At 40.1% G+C, this 16,065-nt stretch overlaps 1 protein-coding gene across 10 annotated transcripts in view; it reads right to left on the reverse strand.

Annotated features, from left to right (window-relative positions):
• LOC131201789 (uncharacterized) overlaps positions 1-16,065 on the reverse strand; it is a 169,899-nt gene that overhangs the window by 127,971 nt on the left and 25,863 nt on the right. For 7 of the 10 annotated variants that reach the window (XR_009156010.1, XR_009156005.1, XR_009156009.1 and 4 more), the window contains exon 3: positions 13,144-14,093. Coding sequence is in view for 1 of the 10 variants with exons in the window: in XM_058190001.1 (XP_058045984.1) it covers positions 13,986-14,093 (108 nt within the window). In the remaining 9 variants the exon portion in view is untranslated. Of the gene's footprint in view, positions 1-1,403; positions 14,094-16,065 lie in introns of those variants that run through there. The other 3 variants (XR_009156011.1, XR_009156007.1, XM_058190001.1) reach the window with 3 other exon arrangements.

Raw genomic sequence — 16,065 nt, forward strand, 5'->3', positions numbered from 1 at the left:
TTTCTTCTCACTTTACTATGTACAGTAGGAGAAAACTTTTAAACGTGGTTGAGAAAACATGGAAACAACCAACACAATGAGATAATGGAGTTTATACCTTATTATATCGTACAATCACAAGATGTACTTTCTCATGTTCCACAACACAATTTCAAGGCCACCACATTGCTTTTCTTGTTTAAAAATGTTGGCATACACAACTAAATGTTCTACCCTCTGTTATCTCTTAAGTAACCAAGGCCACCAGTGGGAGCTTCATTTGAGCTCTTGATCTGGAAGCCAGACATCTTACCAAGAGCAGAACAAAAACAAATAGGCAGAAATTTGCAAAAACATCTGAACAATTAAACGCGTCGGTGAAAACTGACTCTTGTTTCCCTACTACATTCCAAAGAGATGCAGGGTTCGTTTGCGTGTTCGTTTTCGAGAAATAATGGCAAATCAATTTCTCTGCCACAAATTAACTGGTGCCTGGTTAGCAGAATAGCTTCATGCTGAATGCAGAAACATGTATTGGGTTTAACAAGAAATTAATGCATAGATTATGTTGTGCTGCAGGAAATCTTTCGTGTCTCAATTTATCTTGCACACTAGAAGATTCATTTCAGCACGATGCTAGGTTTGATTAGAGTTATGACGGTGAACCTGCCATAAAACATAACCACCGAGCTATTAATCTGAAAGAACTGCATTCTATGTCATTAAATTGGTGCTAACTGGTATCTGTATGAACCCATTTCCTGCATAAATCAAGTGAACATTACTAAGAAAAAATTTTTTTTTATGGGAACAGAAAATGCAGTCCCTAGGTAGGGTCAAAAACACATTTGATACTAATCGGAAAAGGCAAACCAGGCTACTTCCCTTTGTGCAAAATATATTACTTTGTTTCTCAAGCCAAGTGATTTCACAACAGAAGGACTAGGAAAGATTGTTGTGTCCAAAAAAACATCGAGATGAGTAAGTGCATGAAAGCAAATGTTAAAATCTACTGATTTATTTGGGTTTCCTGGGACACAAAGCCCCTCCCTTCCACATTTAAAAAGTATGACTTGTTTTACCTAGGGCAGAAAAGTGAATTCTCATAAATGAAGAGCAGCTACTGAGAATGTAGGGTCAAGATTTTTCAGCTCAATACTAATAATGTTGTCCAGGTGGCTGGCTGACAAAGTATGCAGAGATGGGCTTGGTTTAATTTTTGGATAGGTCACCAGGAAATACCAGGGCTGTACGGTACTGTAGCTTCGAAAGTTTTTTTAAAAAAAACTTTTAAACGTGGTTGAGAAAACATGGAAACAACCAACACAATGAGATAATGGAGTTTATACCTTATTATATCGTACAATCACAAGATGTACTTTCTCATGTTCCACAACACAATTTCAAGGCCACCACATTGCTTTTCTTGTTTAAAAATGTTGGCATACACAACTAAATGTTCTACCCTCTGTTATCTCTTAAGTAACCAAGGCCACCAGTGGGAGCTTCATTTGAGCTCTTGATCTGGAAGCCAGACATCTTACCAAGAGCAGAACAAAAACAAATAGGCAGAAATTTGCAAAAACATCTGAACAATTAAACGCGTCGGTGAAAACTGACTCTTGTTTCCCTACTACATTCCAAAGAGATGCAGGGTTCGTTTGCGTGTTCGTTTTCGAGAAATAATGGCAAATCAATTTCTCTGCCACAAATTAACTGGTGCCTGGTTAGCAGAATAGCTTCATGCTGAATGCAGAAACATGTATTGGGTTTAACAAGAAATTAATGCATAGATTATGTTGTGCTGCAGGAAATCTTTCGTGTCTCAATTTATCTTGCACACTAGAAGATTCATTTCAGCACGATGCTAGGTTTGATTAGAGTTATGACGGTGAACCTGCCATAAAACATAACCACCGAGCTATTAATCTGAAAGAACTGCATTCTATGTCATTAAATTGGTGCTAACTGGTATCTGTATGAACCCATTTCCTGCATAAATCAAGTGAACATTACTAAGAAAAAATTTTTTTTTATGGGAACAGAAAATGCAGTCCCTAGGTAGGGTCAAAAACACATTTGATACTAATCGGAAAAGGCAAACCAGGCTACTTCCCTTTGTGCAAAATATATTACTTTGTTTCTCAAGCCAAGTGATTTCACAACAGAAGGACTAGGAAAGATTGTTGTGTCCAAAAAAACATCGAGATGAGTAAGTGCATGAAAGCAAATGTTAAAATCTACTGATTTATTTGGGTTTCCTGGGACACAAAGCCCCTCCCTTCCACATTTAAAAAGTATGACTTGTTTTACCTAGGGCAGAAAAGTGAATTCTCATAAATGAAGAGCAGCTACTGAGAATGTAGGGTCAAGATTTTTCAGCTCAATACTAATAATGTTGTCCAGGTGGCTGGCTGACAAAGTATGCAGAGATGGGCTTGGTTTAATTTTTGGATAGGTCACCAGGAAATACCAGGGCTGTACGGTACTGTAGCTTCGAAAGTTTTTTTAAAAAAAACTTTAAAGAAAGGAATGGCTAACCACTTCCATATTGATGCTTTTGTGGTTTCCAGAAGTAAAAATTAATTTAAGGGAATGCTGACTACTGTTACCAACGAAGACTGTGACTGGGTAAACCACTAACTTTGATATTCACAGCAGGCTAATTTGGCTGTATAAGAAGACTTGGTTCAAGTTGGTTCAGATCGCAGGCTGCATGGCAGGAGGAGGCCTAGCACAGAAATGTGGATGGAAAAAAGTCTGTATGAGCAGCAACTTGAAAAAGAATACACAACAATGGTTTCTATTCGATCTGTTCATGCCTTCTTTCATATTGGGAAATGATCAGTTTTAATACTGAGTCATATTCATTTATTGTCCTTCATAATTATTTTTACACCTCCCCCCAAACAAAATCCTAATCAAAAGAAAATCCATCACTGAGAGCAACTGAAGTATTCTTTTTTCTTTTTATGGCGAAATATAAATCATTGTTTCCTTTCTTCTCGGAATGTACTATGATACAGCAGGAACATTTTCCAAAACAATCCATTATTATTCTAATATCTTGCCAAAGCAGTCTTAGAGCCAGAAAAGAAAGATGAAAAAATAAAAATAACAAGAGCACCAGGCAATATAAAGTGTAAGTAGAAAGCAAAAAAGAGGTGGAGAATGAAACCTATTTATTGATCCACTGGGATTCTGTTTTCAGTAATCCTGAAGAAAAGCCAAGAGTTATAAAACTCACAAACAGGGGCTATTAGGGGGAAGCTGACTAGAACGTAACTTAAGTGAGATAGACAGAGTATCTAATTCAGCTGTAGAATTTGCTATCACAAATATGTCACTACCTATCCACCAATTTGGACAGCAATAGTTTTTTTTTTAATTTGCATTTATATCCCGCCCTTCTCCGAAGACTCAGGGCGGCTTACACTATGTTAGCAATAGTCTTCATCCTATTTGTATATTTATATACAAAGTCAACTTATTGCCCCCAACAATCTGGGTCCTCACTTTACCTACCTTATAAAGGATGGAAGGCTGAGTCAACCTTGGGCCTGGTGGGACTAGAACCTGCAGTAATTGCAGGCAGCTGTGTTAATAACAGACTGTCTTACCAGTCTGAGCCACAGAGGCCTTATTGACTTATTACTTAGCCAACATGTAGCAAACCACAATTGTGACCAGCAACTTGGTCGTTAAGTGAAGAGGTCAGTAAATTCGGATTGTGAACGAACTACTAGGCCAGGGGTGTCACATGACATATCGGGACTTTTTTCCCATTCGCTAAACCCGGCATGGCCAGCATGTGATGCATCTGGCCTGTAGGCCAGGAGTTTGACAGCCCTGCGCTAGGCTAAGCCGGCTCGTGGTCACTAAGTGAAACTGCCACTGTGCTTAAAATCTTATTTCAGCTTTTGTTTGCTTTACAGATTTATGAAGGTCATAGATGCAAGGACCGTCGTAATGCTGAATGGTTACTAATAGAGGCAGTTGCTAAATTAGGATTACCTGTAGATAGGTGGTTATTGCTTTCTATATGCAACACATACCAATCCTTCAGTTGGGAGGGGGCCACTGAGGTCTCAAAGTCCAGGCTCTATTCAAATAAAAGCATCTCTTGACAGATTCAGCCTCTGCTTGAACGATTCCAGCCAGAGGAGAGGCTAACATTCAATCAAAATCTGACTTTTCTGTAATTTTCTGTGCCATTATTGCAAGTCTTTGAACAAAAAAGAAGAGACCTTTGCTCATTTCGGTTTACATAGTCAGAGACAAAGGAAATTGGATTTCAGGAGAAAAAGTTGTAACCCAGTTGGGACGTTATCTTCTGGAATCCTAGGTTCTCGGAATCAGAAAGGGTCCTTGAAGCTATGGAGTCCAAACTCCTGCTCAGTGTAGGCATCTCTGATACTTTACTGTCCAGAAGTTTGTGGAACACATTGAATGAAACGGAGACCCAATCCTCTGAGTCATTCCTTCTACTGCCAAACTGCTCCTGAATGTGATGAACCCTTTTCTAATAATGTACAGGTCGTCTTCCACTTACAACAGTTCATTTAGTGATCGTTCCAAGGTAGAAGGGCAATGAAAAAAGTGACTTATGACCATTTTTCACAGTTATGACCTTTGCTCCATTCCCCATGAGATCAAATTTTAGTTCATACTTATGACCATTGATGTGTCCCAAGGCCCCTTTTGCGGCCTTCTGACAAATGAAGTCAAGAGGGAAGCCAGATTCACCTTAACAACAGGGTACTAATTTATTAACTACTGCAGTGATTCACTTAACAACTGTGGCAAGAAAGGTCGTAAAATGGGGCAAAATTCACTTAACAATTCAGCCCAACATAAATTTTCGGCTCAATTGTGGTCCTAAGTCAAAGACTACCCATATCTGAATACCAAGGGTTGAGGAACATGAAAATAATGTCTACACGCTTGGCTACTGTATGAGAGAGACTATATCCACACAGCCCCATACATCAATGCCATAGCTGGCTGAGCATGTTATCTCAACCTGAATTATGGTCCAGGTTATGGGACAGCCTAATGTCTTATCATCACCACCTGATTTGAATAGATTTTCTTAACGTCGTCCAACATGTCATGCAAAACAAGACAGGAAGAATCAATTCCTGTGTAGACTCCAGATATAAAGCCACATCTACGAAACCATTCCTTTATCTCTGTTGGGTTACCCTCAGTTAATCTCATAAGGTTGAGCAGAACTGGCTAGTAATCTGCTAGGAGACCACCAGGAAATCCCAAGGCTATATGCCAAATTTGGAAGTAGTAAAGACACCCCAGAAGGCAGCCCAGTGGCATTTTATTATAAAGTATAAAGTATAGTATAATATAATATAATATTTATAATACCTGTATACTGTACAAGCCAGAAAGAGGGCTGGGAAAATATATCTACAGACCCCTCGCATCCTGGACATAAACTGTTTCAACTTCTTCCCTCAAGACGCTACAAGGCATTGCATGCCAAATCAACTAGACACAAGGACAGTTTTTCCCCTCATGCCATCACTCTGCTAAACAACTAATTCCCTCAACGCTATCAAACTATTTGTATTGCTATTATTCTTCTCATCTTTCCTATTACTTATCTTTATTATTTTTACCATAAGGAAGGCTGAGCGTCAAAGAATTGAGGCCTTTGATCTATGGTGCTGGAGAAGACTCCTGCAAATCCCTTGGACTGCAAGGCAATCCAACTGGTCAGTCCTAGAGGAGATCAACCCTGACTGCTCTTTAGAAGGCCAAATCCTGAAGAGGAAACTCAAATACTTTGGCCACCTAATGAGAAGGAAGGACTCACTGGAGAAGAGCCGAATGCTGGGAAAGATTGAGGGCAAATGAAGGAGATGACAGAGAACAAGGTGGCTGGATGGAGTCACTGAAGCAGTCGGCGTGAGCTTAAATGGACTCTGGGGGATGGTAGAGGACAGGAAGGCCTGCAGGAAAGTTGTCCATGGGATCGCGATGGGTCGGAAATGACTTCACAACTAACAACAAATCTCCTTATCTTCTTATGACTACAAGTTTGTTGCTTGTATCTTACAATTTACATTGTTTTGTTTAGTATCCTAGTATGATTTATTTGACTGCTTATTTAGTATCCTATGAATATCATTGTTTTAACTTATGATTTATGATTATATTTTATGATTATAATCATGATTTATCACTTGCTGCTTGTATGTAGAGTTTATGCACCAGAGATAAATTCCTTGTGTGTCTAATCACACTTGGCTAATGAAGAATTCTATTCTATTCTATTCTATTCTATTCTATTCTATTCTATTCTATTCTATTCTATTCTAAAAGCATGTCTACAAGTTTATCAGGAATGAAGCTTGACTCAAAAACTAACATCCTGGGAGATTTAGACATCCCAATGCTTTGATTACAAATCCAAGGGAGGACATAACAAGTCACACCTAGCTATAGTTTGCTATTTAAGGTAGATACTTTACTTATGTTTGTAAGGTAGATATTTCACTTATGAATAACGCTAAGCCATGCTTAGTACATGGTCAAAGAATGTTGACTAGATCAGTCACTGATCCAGCCCAGCAGTTTTTATGTTCCAACAATATCCTCTTATACAGATAGTCCTTGACTTATGATTGTTATTGAGCCTGCTAATTATGGCTGTAAGTCATGATGTAGTCATAAAGCAGGTCATGTGACTGACCTGATTTTACTTTTGTGGCAGCAATTAAGTGAATGGCACGGTCATTTAATGAACCCATTGTTCACCATGAATGATTTTTGCTGGAAACCAGAAGTAAAAACAAGGTTTCAGCAAAAAATGTTGTAAATGGTAATCACGACTACAAAACATTGGAAATGGCTGTAAATGCAGGCCAGTTTCGATTTAATTTCATTATGAAGATTTTTCAAGAATTGAAACTTGTTCACAGATATACAAGAGATGACCAGAAATAAAAGTCAGTGGGGAAACCCACAGGAATTCAAGAGTTCACAGTCACAAGATGTCCCACTTAACAACCTCTAAGTGATTTACTTAACAACCACAGTCCAAACTGACACTGAAGTCAGTGTAGCCATTTGCAAAAATATGACATTTTACTTAATGACTGTGCCATTTAGCGATGGAGTTACCAGTCCCAATTGTGTTTTGTTAAATGAGGACTACCTGTACAGGGAAAAATGATATGAATAAATAACTGCCTGGGGGAGGGGGAACATTTATGTTATGACTGATGATTGAATGAATACTATCCATATAGCATTATTTTTATCACTTTATGCAGCTTGGTGCCCTCCAAAAATGAAATGGAAGTCCCGGCCAACATGCAGAAATTGAGTCAGTGCTAACTAGCTGTTGGCTTTGCAATTTCTGGCAGAGAAAACCTTTTCTCATCACCCACTAACGTTTTTAGAAATGGTGAACTCAAGGACCCCACCAGGAATCTCCCACAGATTTCCCCCTCTGTCGGGTCACATCAGCAATTCAACAGGTTAAGCCCTAGCCAGCCGTTTGAAGTTATACATCCAGAAAATATCTGTATTTTCCCAACTATTCTGAGAACTTATAACCCCTTTAGTCCAACTCAAGCTCTTCTCCAGGAAGAGGAGAGGGTGGGAGAAACTGGCAAAGTTCCAGATGCTGCTGAGATTCAACATCCTTCATCCTTGACCAGAGCTGAGGTTACTCTGGAACTGTAGCCCAGCTACATCTGGAGGGTTCACCTGTCCCAATCCTGCTTTATTCAACAGGCCACCCCTAGCTCTGACTACAACAGAAGAAAAGAGCGAGCAAGGCAGCTGTGAAGACATGTGTTTCCTTTTCCAGAAAGCTAGCCCTGCTTCTGTTTAAGAGGGAAAGTACACAGAACTATATCTTAAACATCCTCTTGTGTCAAGATGGTTTACTCATGCATACGGTATTGATTTCTTGTAAGTTGAAACGAGCACGCAGAACACTTTCAACAAGTTGCCAAGAGGCTGAATCATTAAACCAGCCGAATGATTTAACAGCTCCCTTCCTCCCAAGGATATGTTTCCCCTACCCACCCACTCACTTGCTGCTAGGAGAAACCAAAGAGCATAAATTATATATGTGACACACTGCAACACATATTTTCTTCCTTCTTAAAGGAGCCCAGCATTGATATTTTTAATTAAAAAAACACCCCTCGTTTTGTCTAAGTCAGAAACTTGCTTATAAGTAATTTAGCAACTAATCGCTTACAGTTAAACTGGAGGTGCCAATTAAGGGGCAGAGTGGATGTGAGCTCTTACCATACTGTGGCGTTTGATTTTTTTTTTTTAATTCCGTCTCTCTTTTTTACAGCTTTTCACCATGTGCCAGAAGTTCAGCTCAAATGGAAAACTGACATCAGTTGAAGTAGAGTGGAGTATAGAACAAGGACGATAAATTGCACAAACGTTATTTGCATTGCGCCTTCTATAAACTGGCCTGGCCTGCCGGCACATCAGAATAATTATTGTTTTTATTGTTACATTGAGGTATCAGCCAAGTTTCTACACAAGAGAAATAAATCAGTGCTTCCATAAAATATAGCTCATAAAACGCCCTTTCCTTTCCCCAAATAAAACGCTGCATTTTTAAAAAATCCATAGAAAACTGCATTAAATAAATGTTTATGAGCATTAGCATGGCAAGCAGCCAAACAGTGAGAAAACTAAGTGGTTTTTTTCACCAGTCAATAGAAGGTAAGTAAGGATGTTTCTTGGCCAATTTTCCCTGGCAAGATGTTCTATAAATGTAGATTTACATTTGCATGTTCTCCATAATTTATTCTCCTTCTAGTGCTTATATTTTCGCATTATTTTGTTCTTGCAATGAAGAGTTGCATTAACTGAAATGGATCTGAGCACAACGTAATTCTGCTCAAAAGAACCACTGAATTCCGTGAACCAATTCTCAAATAACTGTGGGACCTTTCTCTTGATGCAACGCAATGCATATAGAGGGGTTTAGAAACAAAAGTCGTAAAGTATTTTTTTCTCTATAATCTATTCTACTTTTTAAATTTGATTAGTTTCCCCTCCCGCATAACAAACAGAATTCAGTTTACTAGATTAAAAAAAATCAAGCAAGAGTAGCAGAACAAAAATAATGAAAGCACCAATGTACAAGAGGAGTAATTAAACTCTCATAACAATTCTCAAAGAACAAAGTCAAAATAATCTACCAGCAAGGCTCTCTTTTCAAACAAAATAAAATAACTGAAGCTGGCACTTAAAACACAGTACAGAAGATGCCAGATGACTAAACGTATAGCCATAATAATCAACTTTAATTAGTCAAAAGAGGGGCAAATTCATGAACAATGAAGTTAGAAATGGTTTGAAGATAAACGAGCTAGCTAATCTTTTAACTTCAAACCAGTGGTGAAATCCATTTTTTTTTACTACCGGTTCTGTGGGCATGGCTTGGCGGGGCTGGTGTGGCTTGGTGGGCGTGGCTTGGTGGGCATGGCAGGGGACGGATACTGCAAAATCTCCATTTCCACCCCACTCCAGGGGAAGGATACTGCAAAATCCCTATTCCCTCCCCACTCCAGAAGGATGTTGCAAAATCTCCATTCCCACCCCACTCCAGGGGAAGGATACTGCAAAATCCCTATTCCCTCCCCACTCCAGGAGAAGGATGTTGCAAAATCTCCATTCCCACCCCACTCCAGGGGAAGTATACTGCAAAATCCCCATTCCCTCCCCACTCCAGGAGAAGGATACTGCAAAATCCCTATTCCCTCCCTACTCCAGAAGGATGTTGCAAAATCTCCATTCCCACCCCACTCCAGGGGAAGTATACTGCAAAATCCCCATTCCCTCCCCACTCCAGGAGAAGGATACTGCAAAATCCCTATTCCCTCCCCACTCCAGGAGAAGGATGTTGCAAAATCTCCATTCCCACCCCACTCCAGGGGAAGTATACTGCAAAATCCCCATTCCCTCCCCACTCCAGGAGAAGGATACTGCAAAATCCCTATTCCCTCCCCACTCCAGGAGAAGGATGTTGCAAAATCTCCATTCCCACCCCACTCCAGGGGAAGGATACTGCAAAATCCCCATTCCCACCCAACTCCAGGGGAAGGATACTGCAAAATCCCCATTCCCACCCCACTCCAGGGGAAGGATGTTGCAAAATCTCCATTACCACCCCATTCTGGGGCCAGCCAGAGGTGGTATTTGCCGGTTCTCCAAACTGTTCAAAATTTCTGCTACCGGTTCTCCAGAACCTGTCAGAACCTGCTGGATTTCACCCGCTTCAAAAAATTGCTACCTTTGACTATAGGTTTGATATATAACGTGATACATGGAGAGCAGCAGGTGAGGCCAAGCTCACATAAATCTTAAGTAAAGCCTTGTATCGAATTCTTATAAAGATATTTCCAAGCAAGTAAACCACAAAAAAGGGACACAGTGGCTCAGTGGCTAAGATGCTCAGCTTGTCGATCGAAAGGTCGGCAGTTCAGCAGTTCGAATCCCTAATGCTACGTAATGGGGTGAGCTCCCGTGACTTGTCCCAGCTTCTGCCAACCTAGCAGTTCGAAAGCACATAAAAAGTACAAGTAGAAAAATAGGGACCACCTTTGGTGGGAAGGTAACAACGATCCGTGCGCCTTTGGCATTGAGTCATGCCGGCCACATGACCATGGAGACGTCTTCGGACAGCGCTGGCTCTTTGGCTTTGAAATGGAGATGAGCATTGCCCCCTAAAGTCGGGAATGATTAGCACATATGTGCAAGGGTAACCTTTACCTTTAAGCCACAAAAAGATCTTTCACCCCATCTCTGAAATTCAGGGCATGCAGGTAAGAGCCTCTTAAGCAAATAAGATCCAGGTAAGAACAAGTAAGAGTTTCTTGTCCTTCAACAGGCAACAAGGAAAGATAAGGTAGAAATCACCAGTAGATTCTTTTTTTAGGTTTTGGGGTTTGCTATACAGGTAGTCCTCGACTTACGGACTACCTTACAATGGAGTCCAAACTTTCTGTTGCTAAGCGAGACAATTGTCAAGTGAATCATGCCCCATTTTACGCTGTTTCTTGCCACAGTTGTTAAGTGAATCACTGCAGTTGTTAAGGCTGTAACACGGTTGTTAAGTGAATCTGACTTTCCCAATGACTTTTGTCAGAAGGTTGTAAAAGGTGATCACATGATCCCGGGGACACTGCAACCATCATAAGTTGCCAAGCATCAGGAATTTTGATCACATGACCATGGGGATGCCGCAATGATGATAAGCGTGAAAAAGGTTGTAAGTCCCTTTTTTCAGTGTCACTGTAACTTTGAACAGTCACTAAACAAAGTGCTGCAGGTCAAGGACTATCTGCACTACAGTATAAACCCGTGATGGTGAACCTATGGCACACGTGCCACAAGTAGCACGTGTAGCCATATCAGCAGGCATGCGAGCTCAGCTCTCTAGGAGTCTCTGGAAGCTGGGGACAGCAAAAAACATCACTTCCTGTCCAACCGGAAGTTGGTAAATGGGCCGTTTCTGGCCTCCGGAGGGCCTCGGAGGTGGGGGAGGCAGTTTTTGCCCTCCTAAGACTCATAGAGAGGCTCTGGAGCCAGGTGGGAGAAAAAAATGGGCCTACTGGGCCATCACTTGCCAGGAGCGAAGGGGGGGGAGTCACATGTGCATGCATGGGAGCAGGGCGCATAGAATTATGCGTGTGGGCACGCGCGCACGCGACCCCCCCCCCTGGCATGTAATGGCAAAAAGGTTAGCCATCACTGCTATAAACCCAGCTCAGCTCTTTTCCTTTGGGTTTCTAAGATTCTCCGAAAATATTTAGGAGCAATTCTGAAGGTGTTAAAAGAGAACACAAATACAAATAATAGCAAACTTTGCACTGCAATTCACTTAGATATTACAATCACATAGCCATATCATTATTTTTTCAAACAAATCCCCCCTCCCAAAAAAAATCAAGGCTGAATCCTAACAAGATTGTATACAAGTCTTGGCAGCAAACCTTCCTTATATAAAAAGAGCACAGATGGCAATTCCCAAAATACCAAATTTGATCTGAATCTTACATAAAATGCTGACACCCTCCGGTGTTCGACTTGACAGGAGAAAAATTCCAGCTATTTAGCCTTGAACACAAAGCAGCGATACTAAACCAAGAAAAGGCATAAAATCTCCTCACCCAGCATCTTACAGAGCTTCAGCTGGTATTCTTGTCTTTATAAAATCAGGACTGGCAATGGGGTTTGACCCCAGTATAATTCCCGTCTACCTTATTATTAGCAGCTTTCTCTCTTTTGACTCCTACAGTATTGTGTAATAATAGCAACAGCGGTTTTGGTAGAATTCTCTTCTGGCAAACCTAAAGTAGCTGAGAAGAAAATACACATTTTTCTTCATTTTGGAGTTCTGACTTTGGCAGAAGAGGTTTAAAAAGAATCCTGGCTGTCTTTATCCTCAAAAGAATAAAAGCATTGGGGAAAGACAGCATTGGCCCTTCAGCCTTTCCATAAGGCAAAAATATAGTGGTACCTTGGTACTCAATTGCTTTGAAACTCAAAGCAATCTGGTACTCACCCATTCTGAAGTGAACATTTTGGCCCAGTACTCATCGTTTGTTTAGTACTCAATGCACAAGCTAGAACTTGTCAGTTTCTGCTGCCTTATGACTGACTATGTTATTCCTTATGGGAAAAAATTGTTTGGCATCTATCATTCCCAGGAACAATTAAGGATGAATACCAAGATACCACTGTACATCTCTATTCAAAATGAACTGATTAGCAAGCCCTTCCCCCAAATACGCTGGGTCTGAAACTTCAGAATTCCCAGTTTGCATGATTAATTCTATAAGGCAGGCTAACTGGGGATGCTAAGCAGAACAGGGCCAATATATCTGGAAGCATCACACTGAGGGAAGTAGAAGACAGGAATCAAGCAGAAAATTCCAAGCAATCTAAGTGCTAACAATCCCACTGAGTTGAGAAGCCTTATAAATTTAATTAATAACTCCATCAGCATACCCATTTAGGCAACACATTCAAAGTAAGGAACTGCTCTTTATAAATACGTCTTTTCTCAAGTGCGCTATTCTTTTAGTTTTTACTGTATTAGCAAACAGTTTTTCTTCCTAGCTTGCAATTCTAAGGAGGAACATTTTAAAGACTTACTGTGAGTTTGTTTACAAGATGACCAAAACTGACAGCTATCTTCCGAGTTAAAAATTATTCTTCTTCATACTCCAAAACTCCAAAATGGCGGCATCTCTCCTTCCGACTACAAACAAAAAACTTGTTCCACTGGACTGCCATATCTTGTTTTATATAAAGGTCAACAGTGCAGCTGGAGACATCTCCAGGGTGAGCAGTATTACATGGTGACATGTACTCCTGAACCACAACAAATGCCTTTTTAAGGTAAGTCTAAGAACCCATCCGTTCGGTTTGGAAAAGGTTGAGAAAAAAAAATTAAACAACTGTTGGGCTGACTTAGTACATGAATAATATATATGACCATTTGCAGAAAAGAAACAGTAGACCCAAGTAGTAGCCAAATGTTTTAGCATGGTCATTAGGATAAACTTCTGAATTGCAAATGTGGCAGAATTCTAGAATGAATTTCCTATTCATGGCAATGTTATTGGAGAAAATCAACAAAACAGGTTTAAGAAATGCCCAGCTGGAATAGTTTTAAATTATAGGTCATTTTTATTTCAGGATTGCTCACCAATTAAGTTAAGGTGATTAGGAAGTATTCTTGTTCCTTGCAGGATCACTCAGTCTTGATGATTTCACTGAGATTCAGGCCAACTTTTCAGCCAATGATCAACGCATCCTTAAGTTTTAAAGGATTTTAAAGGGAGTTTTAAGTGCCAAAAATGAACATGTTTTTGAAGGGAAGCAAAGCAAACATGAAGAACAACGAAGTAATTCTGTACGTGTTGCCTTCTATAACAGCCTTCTGTCCTTTGAAAATGATTTTGTAGGTAGTTGCCTAAGAAACCATAATGTAGCTATTTCCTGGGCGAAATCTTTTCCTCAGTGTGAGTTGACAATGCTTGGTTCAGGATGACACCATGAGTTGGAAGGAGAAAAAAACCTGAATCGATCCATTCTTGAAGCTGAAAAGGAGAGAAATGCAATTAAATACAAAGGGAGAAAAAAAAATCCCACAGCTACACAAAGATAAATATATATCATATCATCTGGGGTTTGAAGATCTATTTACAGCCCGCTTTGAAAAATAATTTTCACTGATTACCGGAAGCTATTTTTCGAATGCTACAATGACCATAGCAGATTTTAAAGTCTAAGATGTAGAACTGACAGAAGACACAGATTGGTGAAGCGTTGCAGCCAAAAGCTGCTGACTGCAGAGCAACAAAAAAGGGCCATTCCATTATATTATGTTCCTCTATCATCTCTCTTCAAACCTTTAAATAGTTTCATTATATGCTGCATATACCGTACAATGGCTGGGTTTACATACTGCGCTAAGTCATAATCTGATTCAGCGTCTCATGTGAACTTAGTCATTATGATTCAATGGGTCTCAATACACCAACTCAGTGCAATACAGTTCTAAAAAAAACATTGTTTATGATGTAGCACAGGGGTCTGCAAACTTGGCTCTTTTAAGACTTGTGAACTTTAACTCCCAGAGTTCCTCAGCCAGCAAAGCTCTGGGAGGAACTCTGGGAGCTGAAGTCCACAAGTCTTAAAAGAGCCAAGTTTGCAGACCCCTGATATAGCATGTTGAATGAACAACCAAATCAGATTTAATCAAGAAACTTAGTTAAGGAAGTTTGAGCGAGCTAGAAACGTCACTTGCAGAAAGCTAGGCCTTTAAAACCCTCAGCTGCGCCTGGGTAGCAGAATACAATCTATCCCTATGAATCTTAATTGCAGTGGCACAGAAATTTAAAATACTTTAATACTGCATATTAATAATTGAATCCAAAAAGCCTGGATAAATGGGGTAGGTTGAGGTTAGACCTGGAGATCTGTTTTGTAAAAGCCTTGTGATTGTTATGGAAAGGCTCTCAAATGAATCAGATATGATGCCCAATGGTAGGACCTACAGGTCAGAAGGTATAGCCTTCGACTCACAACCACAACTGAGCCCAAAATTTCTGTTGTTTAGCGAAACATTTATTAAGTGAACTTTGCCCCATTTTATGACCTTTCTTGCCACAGCTGTTAAGCGAATCATTGTTCGGTTAGTAAGATGGTTATTAAGTGAGTGTAAGGACGTTGCAAAAGGTGTTCACATGACCCTGGGACACAACAACTGTCACAAGTATGAGTCAGTTGCCAAGCGCCTCAATTTTGATCACATCACATGGAGATGCTGCAACGGTTATTTAAGTGTGAAAAACGAACACTAAGACATTTTGAACAGTCACTAAATGAACTGTTGTAAGTCAAGGAGTACCTATATTACACAAGAGCAAAGACCTGCAGTAAGGAGTCAAATCATTAATGATGCACTTGGGGAAAATTCACTAGGAATCCCAACCCTAATGCAGCCAAAGAATCTGCACTGCATGAAGACACATCAGATAGCAATGTGGAATAAGCCAAGGTAAACTGGCTATATCATCAAACAAGGGCTGGCCAGGCTGAAAATCAACCAATTATCTCCACTGTGAGGAATTAAAGCATTACTCGAGATAGGACACCAGGGAAATAAATGGGAGTGGCATTTATTGCAAGCAAGAAACTCACCCCAAGAAATGGAAAACTTCTCAATGGTTAGCAGATCACATCATGACCATATAAATCTGGGCCAAAGCCCCTCAAAATCCCAGGAGTCCAAGTCTATGCCCCAAGAATCAATGCAAAATTAATTAAGAGCTTGAAATAAAGGGTTTCAATGCCAGCGCTGACAAAACTCTGAAGCAAGTGCTTCTCAAAAAGACATTATTTACATACTGGGTGATTGTAATCTAAAGGTTGACAGGCGAACAAAATCAGGCATCATTGGAAGCTTTGGACAATGGAAGCAGGCAATTTGTTTGGTTCGATTTTGCCATGAAAACCAATTTTGACTCAAACAGGACAAGTTTCACTTATATACTTGGACCTCACTGA

Source organism: Ahaetulla prasina, chromosome 7, assembly GCF_028640845.1.
Source record: "Ahaetulla prasina isolate Xishuangbanna chromosome 7, ASM2864084v1, whole genome shotgun sequence".
Taxonomy (NCBI): Eukaryota; Metazoa; Chordata; class Lepidosauria; order Squamata; family Colubridae; genus Ahaetulla; species Ahaetulla prasina.